Here is a 22,488-nt window from a genome sequence, read left to right as displayed (position 1 = left end):
GCCGTTTTCATATCGTCACTACTTTTAAATAGTGGCACTCTTTTTATTTTTTCAGTTAATTTTATTGGAGGCTACTTAGTTTCCAATATTGTGGTGGTTTTTGCCATACAGCGACATGAATCAGCTATGGGTATACATGCGTCCCCCATCCCAACCCCCTGACCCACCTCCCTCCCCATCCCATCCCTCTGGGTTGTCCCAGAGTGCTGGCTTTGAGTGCCTTGCTTCATGCATCGAACTTGCGCTGGTCATCCGTTTTACATATGGTAATACACATGCTTCAGTGTAAATAGTGGCACTCTTTAAATTATCCATTCAGTTACACATTTAAGAAATCAAGCTAATTCTAAGCTACTTCATTCTCTCATCCCCTTTTTCAGTTGCCATGTTCTTAATATTTCAGCACTGAAAAGTTTCTCCACCATAGCAGATTTATAGATGTGGGGCCAGCATCTTGAGGGGACTTGTTTGGTTCGACCACACAGGATTGTATTTCTTGTTCTTTTGTGTCTTTAGGGGGCAGAGTTGTGCATTTCCAGTGTATTACTGCTCCCCACCGCCCTCTGTTGCTTTCCCCCTGATGGCTTTGTTCCTTCCTGTATTCTGTGGGACCCTTGAAGCAGTTTGGATTTATGGTTTCTAGTTTAAAAAATCTAAATGGTCCCAATAGATTGTCATTGTATCCTCTTAACTGATGTCCCTGCCTCTGATGTCAAACCCTTCGGGTCTGTCGCTTATCCCTATGCCACCACTGGCCAAATCCCGTGGGGGCAGATCCAGCCCTATGCCAGGCTACAGGGGTTTTCCAGCCCCACTACCAGTACAGCTCCTGTGATCCCATCTAATCTGGCCTTCACAGATTAACCAGATTAACCCTTCTTAACCCCGATTTAATCATACCTCTGCTCCAAATCCCTTTAATGGTTCTCCCCACAGGACAAAATCCTAAGGCTTCAACATCAGGTATATATTTCCTTGGTCTGGTCCCTTGAGTGTTTTGTCCAGTCTCATCATTCCTGGCCACTTCTCATGTTCTTTATGCTTAGGTATGTCTTTGGTTCTCCAGATGATTGGTGCTTTCTTCCTTGTTTGCCTTCTCCATTGCCCATTCCTATTCCTTGTTCATTTTTTTTCATCCACCATCACCTCCTGCATCACCTGCTCGGTGCTTTGGCTTAAGTATATTACCTGCTCAGCTTAAGTTGGATGGTCCTACTTTTTGCATAGATTGCTACAACAATATTGTAACAGTGTATTTTAATTTAGTTGTAAGTGTTCTATCTCAGTTCTTCTCTTTTCTTAGGGAAGAGATCTTTTCATTTGTAAGGTGATTAGAAAATGCTTGTTGAATAAATCAGATATTTTAAAGGAAAGAATCTCAAACACTGGATATTTAAGGAAAAGAATTTCTAAATTTCATCTAATAATCATTTTATATGTGATCTTTAGAATTGAAATTATGACTGTTTTCTTTCTCAGATTTGGAAAGATGTATCAGATTACTGCTAAAAATAACTTGTGAAGTTTTGTGTTTTCTTTGTAGCGACTACAGGAGGAATTAAATAAAAACCTATTTGACAGTCTCATTGAATTTCTGCAAACATCTCATTCTGGGCTCTGGAAGAATTCTGAAGACTGGAGCTGTGAAATAAAACTCAGAGAAATTCCAACTGCTGCTCTTATTCTAGGTACAAATGTGTGTGTTTGTTTTTTTGTAAATAGTGGTTTTGTTGTTGAGAATAGAATGGAATCACCTGTTCTGATAAATTTGTTTTGTCTTTTTCATTTGCATAATTACATTGATCAAAATTTGCATACTTTGAAAACCAATTAAGTGTTCTTACATTAATCATACATCTGTAAATTAAAAGAATTGACCGAGGGTTAGTCCTTACCTTTTTGTCAGAAAAATGAAGGGGCAATAAATTTGTATTACTACTACTCTTTCTTCATTAGTTATTTTAATATGAGATTTGAATTCAGTAATGAACTATCAGTATATTGATAGATGTGACTTTTATATATTTTAAGTCATATCTTCAGTGAAGTTACTCTGACCTTAATTTTATTTCCCTGTGCTTATTTTTAAAAATTTTGTATTGTAATATTGTGTTAATATTAACTGTTTGGAGGGGGAGGTTGGATGAAATAAAAATATGTTACTTAAGTCACTTCAGTCATGTCCGACTCTGTGTGACCCCATAGACGGCAGCCCACGAGGCTCCCCCATCCCTGGGATTCTTCAGACTGCAGATTGTAAATTTTTTAGGTGCTTAAGAATCCATTACTAATATCTCATTTTAATTAAACATCTAGAATGCAGGATATTGGAAACAGTTCTTTGGAATCATTTCAGTTTAGTTCAGTCGCTCAGTCGTGTCCGACTCTTTGCGACCCCATGAATCGCAGCACGCCAGGACTCCCTGTCCATCACCAACTCCCGGAGTTCACTCAGACTCGCGTTCATCGAGTCAGTGATGCCATCCAGCCATCTCATCCTCTGTGGTCCCCTTCTCCTCCTGCCCCCAATCCCTCCCAGCATCAAAGTCTTTTCCAGTGAGTCAACTCTTCACATGAGATAGCCAAATTACTGGAGTTTCAGCTTTAGCATCATTCCTTTCAAAGAAATATTAGCAACTTTTCTTCATTCCTTTTGAAAGGAAAGTTGGATTTATTTGGATTCAAAACATACTCTTCATTGTATTTCCAATTTATTATTTATTCAAGGTATTTATATTAGTGAGCTCTCAGATAAGAAATTAATTCTGTTATTTAATACTGTCTCTAACACTGTTCATTACCTAAATATTCTTCCTGATATTCAGGTCAATACCTCTCAAACTTTAATGTACCTACAAATAATCTCCAGGGATCTTAGTAAACACAGATTTTCATTAATAAGTCTAGGGTGGGGCCAGACTTATTTGCTGGTTATTTAAGCTTGCTCATTTCTAACAGGCGTCCGGCTGATGCCCATATTGCCAATCCCAGGACCACTCTGAGTAACAAAACTCCAGCGAATGATTGTTGTAATGCTGTGGACCAGTTTTTCAGTGCAGTTTTAGTTTTAAACCCCTTCTATCTGCTGATGAGAAACAGAGGCCTAGTGATGGCTGGCTTGTACTCTCGGGTGTTTTGTTTCTCTCCTGCCAGGTTATACAGCCTGATAGATGGCTGTTGTTGTTCAGTCACTCACCTGTGTCCAGCTCTTTGTGACCCCATGGACTGCAGCATGCCAGGCTGCCCTTTCCTTCACCATCTCTTGGAGCTTGCTTTTTAAATTCATGTCCATTGAGAAGGTGATGCCATCCAGGCATCTCATCCTTTGTCCTCCCCTTCTCCTATTGCCCTCAATCTTTCCCAGCATCAGGGTCTTTTCTGATAAGTCAGCTCTTAGCATCAGGCAGCCAGAGTATTGGAGCTTCATCATCAGTCCTTCCAGTGAATATTCAGGACTGATTGCCTTTAGGATTGACTGGTTTGATCTTGTAGTCCAAGGGACCCTCAAGAGACTTTTCCAACACCACAGTTTAAAAGCATCAATTCTTTGGCACTCAGCCTTCTTTATGTTCCAACTCTCACATCTGTACATGACTACTGGAATAACTATAGCTGTGACTATATGAACCTTTGTTGGCAAAGTAATGTCTCTGCTTTTTAGTATTCTGCCTAGGTTTGGTATAGCTTTTCTTCCAAGGAGCAAGTATCTTTTAATTTCATGGCTGCAGTCACCACCTGCAGTGATTTTGGAAGAAGAAAAAAACTCTCACTGTTTCCACTGTTTCCCCATGAAGTGATGGGACTGGATGCCATGATGTTAGTTTTCTGAATGTTGAGTTTTAAACAAGCCTTTTCACTTTGTTCTTTCACTTTCACAAAGAGGCTCTTTAGTTCCTCTTCACTTTCTGCCATAAAGGTGGTGTCATCTGCATATCTGAGGTTATTGATGTGTCTCCTGGCAATCTTGATTCCAGCTTGTGCTTCAGCCCGGCATTTCGCATGATGTACTCTTCATATAAATTAAATAAGGAGAATGACAGTATACAGCCTTGATATACTCCTTTCCCAATTTGAAACCTGTCCATTGTTCCACGTCTGATTCTGATTGTTGCTTCCTGAACTGATTACAGGTTTCTCTGGAGGCAGGTCAGGTGGTCTGGTATTCCCATTTCTTGAAGAATTTGCCACAGTTTGCTGTGATCCATGCAGTCAACAGCTTTAGCATAGTCAATAAAGTAGAAATAGATGTTTTTCTGGAATTCTTTTGCTTTTCTGTGATCCAGTGGATGGTTGCAATTTGATCTCTGGTTCCTCTGCCTTTTCTAAATCCAGCTTGAACATCTGGAAGTTCTCGATTCATACACTGTTGAAGCCTAGTTTGCAAAACTTTGAGCATTACTTTGCTAGTGTGGGAAATGTGTGCCATTCTGCAGTGGATTGAACATACTTTGGCATTGCCTTTCTTGGGATTAGAATGAAAACTGACCTTTTCCAGTCCTGTGGCCACTGCTGAGTTTTCCAAATTTGCTGGCATATTGAGTACAACACTTTCACAGCATCATCTTTCAGGATTTGAAATAGCTCCACTGGAATTCCATCACCTCCACTAGCTTTGTAGTGATGCTTTTTAAGGGCCACTTAACTTCACACTACAGGATGTCCAACTCTAGGTGAGTGATCACACCATCATGGTTATCTGGGTCATTAAGATCTCTTTTGTATAGTTATTCTCTGTATTCTTGCCACTTCCTAATATCTTCTGCTTCTGTTAGGTCCATACCGTTCCTCTCCTTTTTTATGCTCATCTTTGCATGAAAAGTTCCCTTCAGTTCAGTTCACTTCAGTCGCTCAGTCGTGTCCGACTCTTTGCGACCCCATGAATTGCAGCACGCCAGGCCTACCTGTCCATCACCAACTCTCAGAGTTCACCCAAACTCATGTCCATCGAGTTGGTGATGCCATCCAGCCATCTCATCCTCTGTCGTCCCCTTCTCCTGCCCCCAATCTCTCCCAGCATCAGGGTCTTTTCCAATGAGTCAGCTCTTCTCATGAGGTGGCCAAAGTATTGGAGTTTCAGCTTTAGCATCAGTCCTTCCAGAGAACACCCAAGACTGATCTCCTTTAGAATGGACTGGTTGGATCTTCTTGCAGTCCAAGGGACTCTCAAGAGTCTTCTCCAACACCACAGTTCAAAAGCATCAATTCTTCGGCGCTCAGCTTTCTTCACAGTCCAACTCTCACATCCGTACATGACCACTGGAAAAACCATAGCTTTGACTAGATGGACCTTTGTTGGCAAAGTAATGTCTCTGCTTTTTATTATGCTGTCTGGGTTGGTCATAACTTTCCTTCCAAGGAGTAAGCATCTTTTAATTTCATGGCTGCAGTCACCATCTGCAGTGATTTTGGAGCCCCCAAAAATAAAGTCTGATACTGTTTCCACTGTTTCCCCATCTATTTGCTATGAAGTGATGGGACCAGATCCCATGATCTTAGTTTTCTGAAGTGTCTCTATTTTTTTGAAGAGATCTCTAGTCTTTCCCATTCTATTCTTTTCCTCTATTTTTTTACATTGATCATTTAGGAAGGCTTTCTTATCCCTCCTTGCTCTTCTTTGGAACTCTGTATTCAGATGGATTTATTTTTCCTTTTCTCCTTTGCCTTTTGCATCTCTTGTTCTCTCACCTATTTGTAAGTCCTCCTTAGATAACCATTTTGCTTTTTACATTTCTTTTTCTTGGATATGGTTTTGATCACCACCTCCTGTACAATGTTAGAAACATCCATCCATAGTTCTTCAGGCACTCTATCAGATCTAATCCCTTGAATCTGTTTGCCTAATATATGGTTGTTTGATAAAGTCAGGGGTCTGAGGAGAACATTTTTCCAGTTAAAGACAATGTTGATTATCATGTTTCCAGTAGACAAATCTATTGTTTTAAGGAGCTAGTGTTAAATAGCTAATGAAGGCAGTCAGTGAAAGATAAGATAAGCCATTGTTTTATTAAACTCCCAACTTTGTTCAGAGATGCATTGTCACACTTGTTGGCCTTTTATTCAGTCCAGTTCAGTCGCTCAGTCGTGTCTGACTCTTTGCGACCCCATGAATCGCAGCACACCAGGCCTCCCTGTCCATCACCAACTTCTGGAGTTCACTCAGACTCACGTCCATCGAGTCGGTGATGCCATCCAGCCATCCTATCCTCTGTCGTCCCCTTCTCCTGCTCCCAATCCCTCCCAGCATCAGAGTCTTTTCCAGTGAGTCAGCTCTTTGCATGAGGTGGCTGAAGTACTGGAGTTTCAGCTTTAGCATCATTCCTTCCAAAGAAAACCCAGGGCTAATCTCCTTCAGAATGGACTGGTTGGATCTTCTTGCAGTCCAAGGGACTCTCAAGAGTCTTCTCCAACACCACAGTTCAAATGCATCAATTCTTCGGCGCTCAGCCTTCTTCACAGTCCAACTCTCACATCCATACATGACCACAGAAAAACCATAGCCTTGACTAGATGGCCTTAGTCGGCAAAGTAATATCTCTGCTTTTGAATATGCTATCTAAGTTGGTCATAATTTTCTTCCAAGGAGTAAGCGTCTTTTAATTTCATGGCTGCAGTCACCATCTGCAGTGATTTTGGAGCCCAAAAAAATAAAGTCTGACACTGTTTCCACTGTTTACCCATCTATTTACTATGAAGTGATGGAACTGGATACCATGATCTTCGTTTTCTGAATGTTGAGCTTTAAGCCAACTTTTTCACTCTCCTCTTTGACTTTCATCAAGAGGCTTTTTAGTTCCTCTTCACTTTCTGCCATAAGGGTGGTGTCATCTGCATATCTGAGGTTATTGATATTTCTCCCGGCAATCTTGATTCCAGCTTGTGTTTCTTCCAGCCCAGCGTTTCTCATGATGTACTCTGCATATAAGTTAAATAAGCAAGGTGACAATATACAGCCTTGATGTACTCTTTTTCCTATTTGGAACCAGTCTGTTGTTCCATGTCCAGTTCTAACGGTTGCTTCCTGACCTGCATACAGGTTTCTCAAGAGGCAGGTCAGGTGGTCTGGTATTCCCATCTCTTGAAGAATTTTCCACAGTTTATTGTGATCCACACAGTCAAAGGCTTTGGCATAGTCAATAAAGCAGAAATAGATGTTTTTCTGGAATTCTCTTGCTTTTTTGATGATCCAGCAGATGTTGGCAATTTGATCTCTGGTTCCTCCGCCTTTTCTAAAACCAGCTTGAACATCAAGGAGTTCTCGGTTCACGTATTGCTGAAGCCTGGCTTGGAGAATTTTGAGCATTACTTTACTAGCATGTGGAGGATGAGTGCAATTGTACGGTAGTTTGAGCACTCTTTGGTATTGCCTTTCTTTGGGATTGGAATGAAAACTGACCTTTTCCAGTCCTGTGGCCACTGCTGAGTTTTCCAAATTTGCTGGCATTTTGAGTGCAGCACTTTCACAGCATCATCTTTCAGGATTTGAAATAGCTCCACTGGAATTCCATCACTTCCACTAGCTTTGTTCATAGTGATTCTAAGGTCCACTTGACTTCACATTCCAGGATGGCTGGCTCTAGATGAGTAGTCACACCATTGTGATTATCCGGATCGTGAAGATCTTTTTTGTACAGTGCTTCTGTGTATTCTTGCCACCTCTTCTTACTATCTTCTGCTTCTGTTATGTCCATATCATTTCTACCCTTTATCGAGCCCATCTTTGCATGAAATGTTCATTTTCTTGAAGAGTTCTCTAGTCTTTCCCATTTTGTTGTTTTCCTCTATTTCTTTGCATTGATTGCTGAAGAAGGGTTTCTTATCTCTTCTTGCTATTCTTTGGAACTCTGCATTCAGATGCTTATATCTTTCCTTTTCTCCTTTGCTTTTCACTTCTTTTCACAGTTATTTTTAAGGCCTTCCCAGACAGCCATTTTGCATGCTAAATATCATTTTGATATCTGTACTCAGAGGATCAGAAATATATCCATTTAAAAATAGCCTGCCAGCATTTTCATTTGTTTCCTGGTAAAAAAATTGCTTACTGGTGGTCTAGATAACTCTGAACTTTTTTTTTTCCTTCCAAGCAGTTAAAGTTTTATAGTAGCAAGTCTTTCCCAGGGTCTGCTATTGGAACTTGCCTAAGCATCAAGGCACCATCTAGAAATCACAGATTATGATGTTAGGGAACTTACCAATAGATAGAATTTTTTTAGTGGGGAAATGGCCAGTCAACTCTGATAACTGCATGCAGAGCACCCAAACTGATTTGTGGAAATGAGACCCAGGGATACAATAAATTCTGAAAGAACCTAAAGTTTTAATTTATTTTTAGACTCTTCCCTCAAAAATCAACGTAGCACGACTTTTTTTTTGTATTTTGCTATTTTCATTTAGTAGTAGTAATGTTTGGATTCTCCTCAGTTGTTAAGTTAGGGTCACACTAAGGGCCTTATTTTTGAATGATTATTTTAAAAGCTCTTTATGAGTTTGAAATTCCTCCTAAGATGTTTTCACGGGTCATCTACACATCCCCAGTAGTTTTTTTTTTTTTTTTCTTAAAGGAAAGTTGTGTTAAATACCTTTCCTGACAGGTATAGTGCCTGCCTCTTTGAATCTGTTTGTAATGGAGATGTTTTCATTTATGCAGTATATTTTCTTATTTTCTATTATTAATCATGTTTTGAAAATGTTTTACTTAGTAATTCACTTGGTGTGTAAAGTTGCTTTTCTTATAGTTAAATTATTAATGATAAAAATGATGGTATATATTGGTTTATTATCCCATAGGTGTGAATGTAACAGATCATGATTTAACACTCAGAAGTCTAACAGAAGTACTTCAGAATAATGTCACTCCTTATGTAGTCTCATTGCAAGCTAAAGATTGTCCAGGTAAAATATAAATGCTCTAACAGCCTTGATAAGATGTTGCAAATCTTTTCCATCCTTTTCTGTGTCTCGCTTTCATTATCCTTTTCTGTTTGTGGGAACGGCGTGGCACTGCACTTTTGGCAGGATGAGGTTTTTTAAGTGCCTCTCAGAGTAACCTTGACTTTTGCAAGACTCTTGACCACTTTTGTTCAGTTTATTCTTGCCCCACCCCTACCATATCAGCTTCACTACCAGTGATCATTCAGGCACATCCCATGATGTGTTCCTGAAGCCAGTAAAATGTTAATAAGTTGGACAGTTTGGAACAGGAAATTGAGAATTGAGGAACTTTTTATTTAGCCCAACAGAGAAGAGACTACATACATAGGCTCATATTCACAGCCTCAAATCATTGTATCATCCCACTTTGGTCAAAAAAAAAATAGTCCATTGCCAGAGCTAATCTTGATGGAGCCATTAAATCATGAAAAATGTGGACACTAACAGAGTCAGATGTGCTTCGATTTCGATTGACAAAAGGGCTTCAAGTGGTTACATTCATGTTCATATACTATTTGGAATTAAAAGTCCTTGGGACATCTTTAAAATGACTATAGGGACTTCACTGGCGGTCCAGTGTTTAAGACTGCACACTTCCAGTGCAGGGGGCACGAGACTGATCCCTGGTTGGAGAACTAAGGTCCCATATGCCGCATAGCACGGCCACCAAAAAATAAAAAAGATGATTATAAGGAAGAGTTTAATCAGTAAAATAACTTATGTAAGTAATATTGTTGATCTCTTTTTAGGGGCCTTAAAAACCTTTTGCTGTCCAGTGTAATTGTATATTTTTCCTAATATAATTTGTAGTTTTCATGTTTACACATTTGCTTAGGTAACACTTTTATTACAATAAATAAATACAAACTTTGTCCTAGTATTAGTCTGAATTCATAAAATTTAAATATTAAGGAGAGAATACTAATGAACTTTAATAATTAATATGTTAAATGTTATGTTAATATTAAGTGTAGGAAAACACGTTCTACTGAGATAGTGATCAAGAGGTTTCAGGTGTCTTAGATTTGTTTTAAGGGAATATTCTTTCTTATGTTTTATGTTCTGTAGATATGAAACATTTTTTGCAAAAGCTGGTCTCACAGTTGATGGACTGCAAAGTAGATGTGCAATCCAAAGAAAAAGAAAGTGTTCAGGTCATCCAGAAAAATGTACATTATTCAATGGATTCTCTTTCCGCTTGGTATATGAGTGTCACACAGGTAAATGTAAACTGACAGTTTTTTTTTTTTTTTTGCCAAGAAATTGGTGTATGATTGAAGAGGCTTGTAATTACAGTGAACTTAGTACTGTTTTCATCTACTAATGGTATGTTTATGCAGCACTAGATAGCTAATTTAGTAGTAGCTACTTATTTTTCCTAAGGTTACTAGACTCTAGAAGTTTTCTTTTATTGGTATGCAACCTAGTTCCTGGGAAGTGTTTAGTTTTTTACAGGATCATTTTATTTGTGGGAGAATGTTATCTAATGACAAGACAGCATCAGGAATTTGTTCTGCTGCAGATTCTATCTCTATGACAGTGGCCTTGGGTTCCTCGTTATTTACTTTGGTGAAGTAGAACCATGCTTTCAGTACCCATTGTTTGATGAGGAATAGTCATATATGTATATATTCAGTTGAGTTCATTCGCTTAGTCGTGTCCAACTCTTTGTGACCCCATGGACTGCAGCACACCAGTTTTCCCTGTCCATCACTAACTCCTGGAGCTTCTTAACTCATGTCAGTCGAGTTGGTGATGTCATCCAACCATCTCATCCTCCATCGTCCCCTTCTCCTGCCCTAAATCTTTCGCAATATCAGGATCTTTTCCAGTGAGTCAGTTCTTTGCATCAGGTGGCCAAAGTATTGGCGTTTGAGCTTCAGCATCAGTCATTCCAGTGAATATTCAGGACTGATTTCCATTAGGATGGACTGGTTGGATCTCATTGTAGTCCAAGGGACTCTCTCGAGTCTTCTCCAACACCATAGGTCAAAAGCATCAATTCTTCAGTGCTCAGCTTTCTTCACAGTCCAGCTCTCACATCCATACATGACTACTGGCAAAACCATAGCTTTGACTAGACGGACCTTTGTTGGCAAAGTAGTGTCTCTGCTTTTTAATATGCTGTCTAAGTTTTTCATAGCTTTTCTTCCGAGGAGTAAGCGTCTTTTAATTTCATGGCTGCAGTCACCATCAGCAGTGATTTTGGAGCCCATAAAAATAAAGTTTCTCAGTGTTTTCATTGTTTCCTCAGCTATTTGCCATGAAGTTATGGGACCTGATGCCATGATCTTCGTTTTTTTGAATGTTGAGTTTTAAGCCAGCTTTTTCAGTCTCCTTTTTCACTTTTCATCAGTAGGTACGCACACAGATATATATATATATATATACACACACATAATGTATACATGTATAAATCTCATGTGTTCCATGTTTGGAGTTCTCGAGGAATAAGTGCTCTGTAAGTAAGGTATGTTTAACAGGCAGATAATATAAATAGAAGTTTCATTCTACCATGACAGCTCTGGTGAAACTGAATAACCTAGATGATTCATGAGTAACTGCACCATAAAAACCGCAGTCTTAGTTTATGATGCTGTTGTAGCCAGATAGTATGGGAAAAGTTACTGTAGTAACGTTTTCTGCTGAATATATTTGCTGAAGTCATCATAAATGAAGTTTGTTTTGCTTTATATAGGGATTAAACTGATTCTAATGCTTACCAGAATATGTTAATTTGATCCACAGTTTGTTTCTGGAAATCAAATACTGCCTGAGATTTAGGTCAGAAATCTTAAAAGTTGGGATTGAATTAGATGATATTTAAGATGTTTTTCAGCTTGAAATTTCACAGTAGTGGAGCAGCAAGTAGTGTTATTCATTACAGTTTTTAATTAGAAACACTGGTTCTCCCCGTAAAGCAAAGCAAAATATAACATTCTATGAACAGAAAAATCAATTTTATAGAAAATATTCTCTTCTCCCCATGCTTTTCCTGTCATTTTCTCAGATTGAAGAAAATATAAATATTTCATATGATTTATAGATTTTATGAATTTTTTTCTTCTTGGTTATTATTCCCATGTCAGACACAGAATGATTCTGCTAATAACTGTTGGAATGAATTTCTCTTTATTACGTGGGAGAAATAACAGAAATAATGTTACTGTGAAATATGAAGGACAGTATATCAACTTGTGGCATTATAGCATTGTTTGGGTGGTAAAGCTTACTTTTAACTCTTTCTTTCCACACGGCTCGTAAGAAGACAGACCCCAAAATGCCAAGAAAAAAGAGGACTTTTTCTAGCCAGTGGCAGTCTCCTCCTGTTGTGCTTATCCTAAAGGATATGGAAAGCTTCACCACAAAAGTACTTCAAGATTTTATAATTATCAGCAGGTAGATGGTGTATCTTTTGGCTTTTTCACAAAACTTTTTATTAAGAAGATGTATAATTTTTAACTCAAAAAACAACCTTTTGCAGAGAAAATGCATAGCAGTTTAATCTTCATTTTGATGCTAATGGATTGAAACCAGGATGGTTTCAAACTGTTTATAAAATTGAATGTTTAAAACCACCTATCAGATTTTCATGTGCTTTTTGATCTAAAAAGGAGACTCAAAAGACAAGTTAGCCAGTTTTTAATTAGAATGATAAAGCAGAATGAAATGTAGTTTCTCTCCCAAGGTTGTCTGTTTCTTACTTGCCCACTAGATGGATAAGCTACTCCAGGTTGAGCTAGTCTTGTCGTGTCTTCTTTTCTGATACCTATCCACTTAGAAGGTCTGAGTTACATATGTCTCTACTGAGCAAGAAATTTCTTTTTAAATATTATTTTATATGGATTTCTAATGAGAAACAACTTTATGACCTTACTGGAACTTCAAGACAATCCTGTGAGACTTGGAATTAAAATAAATAACCCTATTTAAAAACCCAGTGACATGCTTTTCTCATGCTACATTTTTTTGGATGTAATTTATATTGGTATCTTCTGTATGTTAACTTGCTTAATAGTTACGGCTACATTTGCCTAAACCTATATTGTGTGAGAATCTACTAATATTAATATAATTCTTACTTTGATAGTCCTTCCCCAACCCCCCATTTGAAACTAACATTTCCAGATTCTTAAGACGTCTCTTAATGTTGACACTGAACAGATTTAACATGCTGAAAAAATGCACAGTACAGAATAGTGATATAAAAGCTATACCTTTTAGAACTCAGACTTGTGACTGCTTTTACTATCGAAAGTAAGGGAGAGAACCTTAAGCAGTAATAGAGTGCCAGGGCTTTATACCATGATGGTTGTAGACCTGCATCCACATCCGGTAGAACACTGAGAAGCAGGAGCTAATATGAGGGAGCAAACAAATGATCAGCCACGATACAGAGGCTCTGACCCACAGGGGCTCTAAGGGATATTGCTGCTCTAGTCTGTGGAAGTCATTTGTGTTCCCACTGGTAATGCTAAGAGTAAATCGTGTTCAGTAAGTTTGAGTTAAGAATGCAGGGAAAGGATGTAGCATTTTTAAATTATGTCCATTAAAAATATCTTACATGTTTTTAAGAAAATTTTTCTAAAGCTTAGCTATTATGACGGGATTGACATAGCGTGTAAAAATGTCCATAAGTTGGTGAGCTTCATGTCACTGAACTCTTAGGCTAGATGTCTGACCATGAGGAAGACTGTAGTTATGGCTCAAACTTTGGATGAGAGTTTGAATAGTATCTGACACTTCTTTTAACACTTGATTTTGTATAACCTAAGAGGGAAGCACTTGATCTCTCTGGAACACCATGTTCTTATTGCTAATCTATTAAATAGATTGATTTCAGAGCTAAAATATCCGGGAAATAGCTAGTTCTGTGCTGCCGTAACAGAGGAAAATGAGTGACCTAAAATTTTTTATTATTTAGAATGATCTTCCTTAGCAATGTGTTATAAAGTAGGCATTAAACAAAGTTTGTCTTATTTTAAAATATGATGTATTGAAATGTATTTGCTAAAGACTTTCAATTTTTGTAACTTCCTTTGAAAACTAGTCAACATCTACATGAATTTCCACTAATACTCATTTTTGGAATTGCCACATCCCCTGTTGTCATCCATCGGCTGCTTCCTCATGCAGTATCATCTCTATTGTGTATAGAACTGTTCCAGTCTTTGTCTTGTAAGGAGCACCTGACTACGGTACTTGATAAGGTAAAAAGAAAAAATTGTACCAGTGCAATAGGATGAAAGGAAAACTTGAAAGAATAGACTATAAATGTAAACGTTAGTGATAAATTTCTGTGTCTCTCACTATGATACTGTATATGTTCCTACACATATTTTTGTATTTTTATTTATTTTATAATGTATAGTTTGGCCTCTTCACTTAAAATATAAGCTTTATGGAAAAAGTAATCATATCTTTCCATATTTACCTACCTATTAACCCTATTAACTAGTCATTACTCAATGGAAAATTACAGGTTTTTAAAATAAATTTTTACAGAATTTAATGACTCCCTAGTAACAGTAGCAATATTTTGACACTTACATTTTATGTTAAATGACTTGGAGTTTTTATGGACTCTTTCTTGTCATGCTGCTCATGACAAAAAGTAAATACTAAGGTATTCCCAGACCTTAGCTCTGTGTTTCTACCTAAGTGGAAATACTCTACGTTAGTATTGACCTTCTGTGAATTGTTGCTGAACTCAGCTCCTTGAAGATGTGCTTTGTGCTGCTATGTAACTTAATAATGAAATTCCACTTATTTAATAACCACTTTGACATTTTTTCCCCTTAAAGGTGGTATCCACTGACAGTTTAGGGAAATTTTTCCAGCTACAGTATTTAAAGTTGCTTGGTTGTGACCAAATTCAGTTGGCCTTCTATAACTCTGCTTCAGCTTGAAAAGCCTAGTATGACTTCATTTTCAGATTTAAAAACTTCAGTGTAGCCATTGAAAATTAGCTGAGTGATACAAATTTACCAATTTAATATTTTTTAAGTAGACACCTGTTAATTTTAGGTTTCTCATTCAACAGTACATAATGCGTTACTCTTCATTGCTGTGCATAGATGAAAAAGAAATCTTATCAAATAAAAATTGCCAAAGCCTACAGCTTCTTCAGTGACTTCTGATGGGAGGAAAGAGACTATATAGATGAGATTTTTTGATAGAATTTAATAGAACTTTTACAAATTAGGAATTGAATGAAGGATGATGGACATCTTTGATTTGAAGATGTAGAATGAATAGCTACTTGTGTTGTTGTTACTGTTTTATAAATTATTTTAAAGTTTTGGTTGATATTTGTCATACAAAAATCTAGCTACTGGTATAGCTTTCATAGGTACTGTGTTACAGTATCACTTTTTGCCTCATTATTTACTTGATGTTTATGAAGAGTCAAGACTAACAGGGAGTATGTCCTGCCTTCCTTTCTCTCTTTCAGCTTCTTCTTACAACTCAGTTTCCATTTAAGCTAAGTGAAAAAGTGTTGCAGATTCTGACTAACATCTTTTTGTATCATGATTTCTCAATTCAAAACTTTATAAAAGGACTTCAGGTAAGAAGACACTAGTAGGTTTGAAAGTTCACAGGCTGATTCTAAATAAATTTGTGTGTTATTTCAGACTGACTTTTGAGTGTAATAATTAGGCATTTTAAATGACAAGATCTGGATAAGTAAATTCAAGTTATATTATTCTGTGTTCAATGAATCCTTTGCTATCTTGCATCAAAATGTAGAGAATATGTTAATTCGAATATTAAAACTTGAAAAAGACCTCTCTCCTTTGCAGTGATTCTTAATCATTTGGTTTGGGGATGTGGGGAGGACATACTTTTTTGAGAATCTGATGAGCACTAATGGGCTTTTCTACCCAAGAAATGATATATATAAAGGGTCAGCAAAGTTTTTCTTTAAAGGGCTGTATATTAAATATTTTTGGCTTTGCATGGTACATGTGGTCTCTGTTGAACGTCTTCTTTTTTTTTAAACATAACCATATTGGGACTTCCCTGGTGGTCCAGCGGTTAAGAATCTGCCTTGCAGTGCAGATGTGGGTTTTATCCCTTGTTGGGGAACTTAGATCCCAAATGCCTGGGAGCAGGGAAGCCCATACACTGTAGAGACCTGGTGTGCTGCAGCTAGAGAGTCCATGCACCTCAGCAAAAGATCCTCCATGGTACAATAAAGATTCCACATGCCACAACCGAGACCCCACATAGTCAAGTAAATATATTTTTAAAACAATCCTTTTAAGGTATAAAAATGATTCATAGTTCTTGCTGCTGCTAAGTCGCTTCACTCGTGTCTGACTCTGTGCGACCCCCATAGACGGCAGCCCACCAGGCTCCCCCGTGCCTGGGATTCTCCAGGCAAGAATATTGGAGTAGGTTGCCATTTCCTTCTCCAATGCATGAAAGTGAAAAGTGAAAGTGAACTCGCTCAGTCGTGTCTGACTCCTAGCGACCTCATGGACTGCAGCCTACCAGGCTCTTCTGTCCATGGAATTTTCCAGGCAGGAGTACTGGAGTGGGTGCCATTACCTTCTCTGTCATAGTTCCTGAGTCATATAAAAATTGGCTATAGACTGTAGCTTGTGGTGCCCTGCACATGTGTTTGTGTTCATTTTATTTACTCCTGTATACTGTGAATGCATTTTCACTAAGGTTTCATAACTTGCCAGAAGAAAATTCATGAACCTAGTCTAAATAACACCTAATCTAAAAACGGACTCCATTCTCAGTAATTTAAAAGTTAATAGTACTTCCTTTTCTTGGCAGTTACCTAAAATACCTTAACAAAGTGTAATTGTTGTGAACACATGCTATTTGTCAAGTTCATTAAAACCTATGTATTAGTAATATTGAGCCCAAGAGTATAGTAGGATATTTCATGTTCATGTAGTGCCTTAAAGATTACAAATTATTTCGTTTCTCTTATGTATTCTTCCTTTACATTAAACACAATAGTGTTGTATTACATAAGAGTATTAGCTCTTATGGCGAATATGTGTCTTGTTTTTTCAACTTAGACTTTTTAAAAAGAGTATTTTAAAGCAAGAAAATATTATTTACCTTAGCAGTGAAAAGAAAGTGAAAGTCGCTCAGTTCAGTTCAATCGCTTAGTCATGTCCGACTCTTTGCGACCCCATGATTCCCAGCATGCCAGGCCTCCCTGTCCATCACCAACTCCCGGAGTTACCCAAATTCATGTCCGTCGAGTTGGTGATGCCATCCAGCCATCTTATCCTCTGTCGTCTCCTTCTCCTCGTGCCCCCATCCCTCCCAGCATCAGTCTTTTTCCACTGAGTCAACTCTTCGCATGAGGTGTCCAAAGTATTGGAGTTTCAGCTTTAGCATCAGTCCTTCCAATGAACACCCAGGACTATTCTCCTTTAGGATGGACTGGTTGGATCTCCTTACAGTCCAAGGGACTCGCAAGAGTCTTCTCCAGCACCACAGTTCAAATGCATCAATTCTTCGGCATTCAGCTTTCTTTATAGTCCAACTCTCAGGGCCATACATGACCATAGGAAAAACCATAGCCTTGACTAGATGAAACTTTGTTGGCAAAGTAATGTCTCTGCTTTCTAATATGCTGTCTGGGTTGGTCATAACTTTCCTTCCAAGGAGTGTCTTTTAATTTCATGGCTGCAGTCACCATCTGCAGTGATTTTGGAGCCCAGAAAAATAAAGTCAGCCACTGTTTCCACTGTTTCCCCATCTATTTGCCATGAAGTGATGGGACTGGATGCCATGATCTTCATTCTCTGAATGTTTAGCTTTAAGCCAACTTTTTCACTTTCCTCTTTCACTCATCAAGAGGATCTTTAGTTCTTCACTGCCATAAGGGTAGTGTCATCTGCATATCTGAGGTTATTGATATTTCTCCCAGCAATCTTGATTCCAGATTGTGCTTCATCCAGCCCAGCATTTCTCATGATGTACTCTGGATATGAGTTAAATAAGTAGGGTGACAATATTACACCCTTGACATACTCCTTTTCCTATTTGGAACCAGTCTGTTGTTCCATGTCCATGTCTATATGCTTCCTGACCTGCATATAGGTTTCTCAAGAGGCAGGTCAGGTGGTCTGGTATTCCCATCTCTTTCAGAATTTTCCGCAGTTTATTGTGATCTACACAGTCCAAGGCTTTGGCATAGTCAATAAAGCAGAAATAGATGTTTTTCTGGAACTCTCTTGCTTTTTCGATGATACAGCAGATGTTGGCAATTTAATCTCTGGTTCCTCTGCCTTTTCTAAAACCAGCTTGAACATTGGAAGTTCACGGTTCACGTATTGCTGAAGCCTGGCTTGGAGAATTCCGAGCATTACTTGACTAGCGTGTGAGATGAGTGCAATTGTGTTGTAGTTTGAGCATTCTTTGGCCTTGCCATTCTTTGGGATTGCAATGAAAACACATTTTACAGTCCTGTGGTCACTGCTGAGTTTTCCAAATTTGCTGGCATATTGAGTGCAGCACTTTCACAGCATCATCTTTGAGGATTTGAAATAGCTCAACTGGAATTACATCACTTCCACTAGCTTTATTTGTAGTGATGCTTTCTAACGCCCACTTGACTTCACATTCCAGGATGGCTGGCTCTAGGTGAGTGATCACACCATCGTGATTATCTGGGTCATGAAGCTCTTATTTGTACAGTTCTTCTGTGTATTCTTGCCACCTCTTCTTAATATCTTCTGCTTCTGTTAGGTCCAGACTACTTCTGTCCTTTATCGAGCCCATCTTTGCATGAAATATTCCCTTGGTATCTCTACTTTTCTTGAAGAGATCTCTAGTCTTTCCCGTTCTGTTGTTTTCGTCTATTTCTTTGCATTGATTGCTAAGAAGGCTTTCTTATCTCTCCTTGCTATTCTTTGGAACTCTGCATTCAGATGCTTATATCTTTCCTTTCCTCCTTTGCTTTTCACTTCTCTTCTTTTCACAGCTATTTGTAAGGCCTCCTCAGACAGCCTTTTTTTTTTTTTTTGCATTTCTTTTCTATGGGAATGTTCTTGATCCTTGTCTCCTGTACAGTCAGGAATCTCCATCCATAGTTCAGGCATTCTGTCAGATGTAATCCCTTAAATCTATTTCTCACTTCCACTGTATAATCATAAGGGATTTGATTTAGGTCATACCTGAATGGTCTAGTGGTTTTCCCCACTTTCTTCAGTTTAAGTCTGAATTTAGCAATAAGGAGTTCATGATCTGAGTCACAGTCAGCTCCCTGTCTTGTTTTTGCTGACTGTATAGAGCTTCTCTATCTTTGGCTGCAAAGAATATAAGAAGTCTGATTTTGGTGTTGACCATCTGGTGATGTCCATGTGTAGAGTCTTCTCTTGTGTTGTTGGAAGAGAGTGTTTGCTATGATCATGCATTCTCTTGGCAAAACTCTATTAGCCTTTGGTCTGTTTCATTCCATATTTCACGGCCAAATTTGCCTGTTACTCCAGGTGTTTCTTGACTTCCTACTTTTGCATTCCAGTCCCTTATAATGAAAAAGACATCTTTTTTGGGTGTTAGTTCTAAAAGGTCTTATAGGTCTTCATAGAACCGTTCAACTTCAGCTTCTTCAGCATTACTGGTTGGGGCATAGGCTTGGATAACTGTGATATTGAATGGTTTTCCTTGGAAACGAACAGAGATCATTCTGTTGTTTTTGAGATTGCAACCAAGTACTACATTTCAGACTCTCTTGTTGACCATGATGGCTACTCCATTTCTTCTAAGGGATTCCTGCCCACAGTAGTAGATATAATGGTCATCTGAGTTAAATTCACCCATTCCAGTCCATTTTAGAAAGTCGCCCAGTCGTGTCCAATTCTTTCCAACCCTTTAGACTCCAGAGTCCATGGAATTCTCCAGCCAGAATACCGGAGTGGGTAACCTTCCCTTCTCCAGGCATTTTCCCAACCCAGGGATCGAACCCAGTCTCCTGCATTGCAGGTGGATTCTTTACCAGTTTAGCCACCAGGGAAGTGTGATGTTAAATGAAATTGAGATATAACAACTTTCTAATTTTACTTCTCTCATTCATTTCATTTCATTCATTTGTTTGTTTACTTCTTAAGCGCTGGGCTAACCCCTGGAGATACAGAGGACAAAGAAATCTGTCTTCAAATTGCTTATTGTTTACTGAAAGAGGCAGAAAAGTAGAACTGTAGCTCTTGAGTAGTCAGTGCTATTAGAGAAACATGCCTGGGGATTCCATAGAGAACAGAAGTGTATCCTAAGGAACAGGAGCTTGCTGGGTCAAAGCTGGAAAGGCAACAGTAGAGAGAGAGAGAGCTCTGTTGGAGGGGTACTACTTCCCTGGTGGCTCAGAAGGTAAAGAATCCACCTGCAATGCAGGAGACCCAGGTTTGATCCCTGGGTTGGAAAAATCTGGAGAAGGAAATGTTTACCCACTCCAGTAATTCTTGCCTGGAGAATCCCATGGACAGAGGAGCCTGGCAGGCTACAGTCCATGGTTTGCAAAGAGTTGGACACAACTAAGCACAGGATAATAGTCTAGACAAGTTAGGAGAAGGGCTAAACTCAGGTAGTGATGATGAGACTAGGGAGAAGGAGATAGATTTAAAGATGAGACAGAATCTTGTGGCTGATGGGATATGTAAGAGAGGAGCATCTTACATACACACAGGTTCTAGCTTAGCAGATGGTTTGGTACCATTTATTAAGTGTATGTGTTTAAATAAAGCCAAGAACCCATTTGTCAGAAAAGGATGTTTCTTTCTATGTATGGTAAATTTAGGGCACTTTGGATATAAAAATTTGTACCCAGGAGAAAGATCTGGACTATAAATACTTAGGATTTCTCATTGAAAGGTAGGTGGTTGAAGCTGTGTCATGAGGATGAAGTATCACCTAGAGGAGTGAGGAAAGAACTAAGAACAGAACCCTAAAGCAAGCTAAGTATAAGAGTGAGCAACAGAAAAGGAGACTAGAAACAGTAAGGAAAGCCAACAGGAAAATGTTTCACTGAAGTCAAAGGAAAAGGAAATATACACTGTAGGCTCACATACAATTGAGAAAATGAGTAGAAAAAAAAGCATGTTAGGGCTTTCCTGGTGGTCCAGTGGTTGGGAACCCACCTGCCAATGCTAGGGACACGAATTTGATCCCTGGTTGGGGAAGATGACACGAGAGCATTAAGCCCTGGTGCTGCAACTACTGAAACCCATGTGCCTAGCGCCTGTGTTTGCAACAAGAGAAGCCACCGTAGTGAGAATCCTGCATACGACAACTAGAGAATAGCCCCCACTCACTGCAACTAGGGAAAGTCTGTGCAGCAATGAAGACCCAACACAGCCAAAAATAGAAATCAATGCATATGAATAAAGATTATTTGTTAATATATTAACCAGGTTACTTAATCTTTCTGTGTCTCAGTTTTATCATCTATAAAATGAAGGGATCTGATTAGATGATTTTTTTAGGTTCCTGATTATTTATGTTAGGTACTTTATTAAGTATTAACATTGCTCCATTGATATGTATTATTATCTCCAGTTTTGCACTTGAGAAACAGAGACTTAGATTAAGTAGCTTGGCCAAGATCAGACAGCAGAATCTCAGTACCCCATTTGTCCAGTTTTCCTAATCATCACTTGTTCCATTGCTCAGTCGTGTTTGACTCTTTGTGACCCGATGGACTGCAGCATGCCAGGTCTCCTTGTCCTTCACCATCTCCTGGAGCTTGCTCAAACCTCATGTCCATTGAATTGGTGATGCCATCCAACCATCTCGTCCTCTGTTGTCTCCTTCCCCTCCTCCTGCTTTCAATCTTTCCCAGCATCAGGGTCTTTTCTAATGAGTCAGCTCTTCGCATCAGGTGGCCAAAGTACTGGAGCTTCAGCATCAGTCCTTCAGTGAAATTCAGGATTGATTTCTTTAGTATTGACTGGTTTGATCTAGGGACTCTCAAGAGTCTTCTCCAACACCACAGTTCAAAAGCATAAGTTCTAAGGCTCTCAGCCTTTTTTATGGTCCAGCTCTCACATCCATACCTGACTCCTGGAAAAACCATCGCCTTGACTATATGGACCTTTGTCAACAAAGTAATGTCTCTGCTTTTTAGTACGCTTTCTAGGTTTGTCATAGCTTTTCTTCCAAGGAGCAAGTGTCTGCAGTCACCATCTGCAGTGATTTTGGAGCCCAGGAAAATAAAGTCTGTCACTGTTTTCACATCTGTTTGCCTGGAAATGATGGGACTGGATGCCATGATTTTCATGTTTTGAATGTTTAAAGTTTAGCTTTTGAATGTAAATTTTAATCATCAGTGGGAAATACTCTGTGTAAGTCTTTATTTCTATAGAAGGTGCAATAGAGCATGTAATCACTGTATGTTTAAGTCCTTCCCTCATTAGGTAGATATAACCAACTTGTTAATTGACCCAAATATTGACAACACACTTGAACTAAATAGCTGAGTGTCACTGGGTTCTTGACTTTATCTACAGCTGTCCTCTAACTTAGGTGACTTAGTTCCAGCCCTCTTCCCAGCAAGTCCCATATTGTGTTTGGTTTTTACTTTTCTCATGT

At 38.7% G+C, this 22,488-nt stretch overlaps 1 protein-coding gene across 8 annotated transcripts in view; it reads left to right on the top strand.

Moving 5' to 3' along the window:
* Positions 1-22,488, top strand: part of ORC3 (origin recognition complex subunit 3) — a 71,286-nt gene that overhangs the window by 8,210 nt on the left and 40,588 nt on the right. For 4 of the 8 annotated variants that reach the window (XM_069598302.1, XM_069598303.1, XM_069598307.1 and 1 more), the window contains exons 4-9: positions 1,544-1,688; positions 8,785-8,889; positions 9,997-10,148; positions 12,197-12,327; positions 13,979-14,138; positions 15,383-15,496. In XM_069598302.1, coding sequence (XP_069454403.1) covers positions 1,544-1,688; positions 8,785-8,889; positions 9,997-10,148; positions 12,197-12,327; positions 13,979-14,138; positions 15,383-15,496 — 807 coding nt within the window. Of the gene's footprint in view, positions 1-1,543; positions 1,689-8,784; positions 8,890-9,996; positions 10,149-12,193; positions 12,328-13,978; positions 14,139-15,382; positions 15,497-22,488 lie in introns of all 8 variants that reach the window. The other 4 variants (XM_069598301.1, XM_069598305.1, XM_069598300.1 and 1 more) reach the window with 1 other exon arrangement.

The sequence above is a fragment of the Ovis canadensis genome, chromosome 8 (assembly GCF_042477335.2).
Source record: "Ovis canadensis isolate MfBH-ARS-UI-01 breed Bighorn chromosome 8, ARS-UI_OviCan_v2, whole genome shotgun sequence".
NCBI lineage: Eukaryota > Metazoa > Chordata > Mammalia > Artiodactyla > Bovidae > Ovis > Ovis canadensis.
This window is presented reverse-complemented; position numbering and strand designations above follow the sequence as displayed.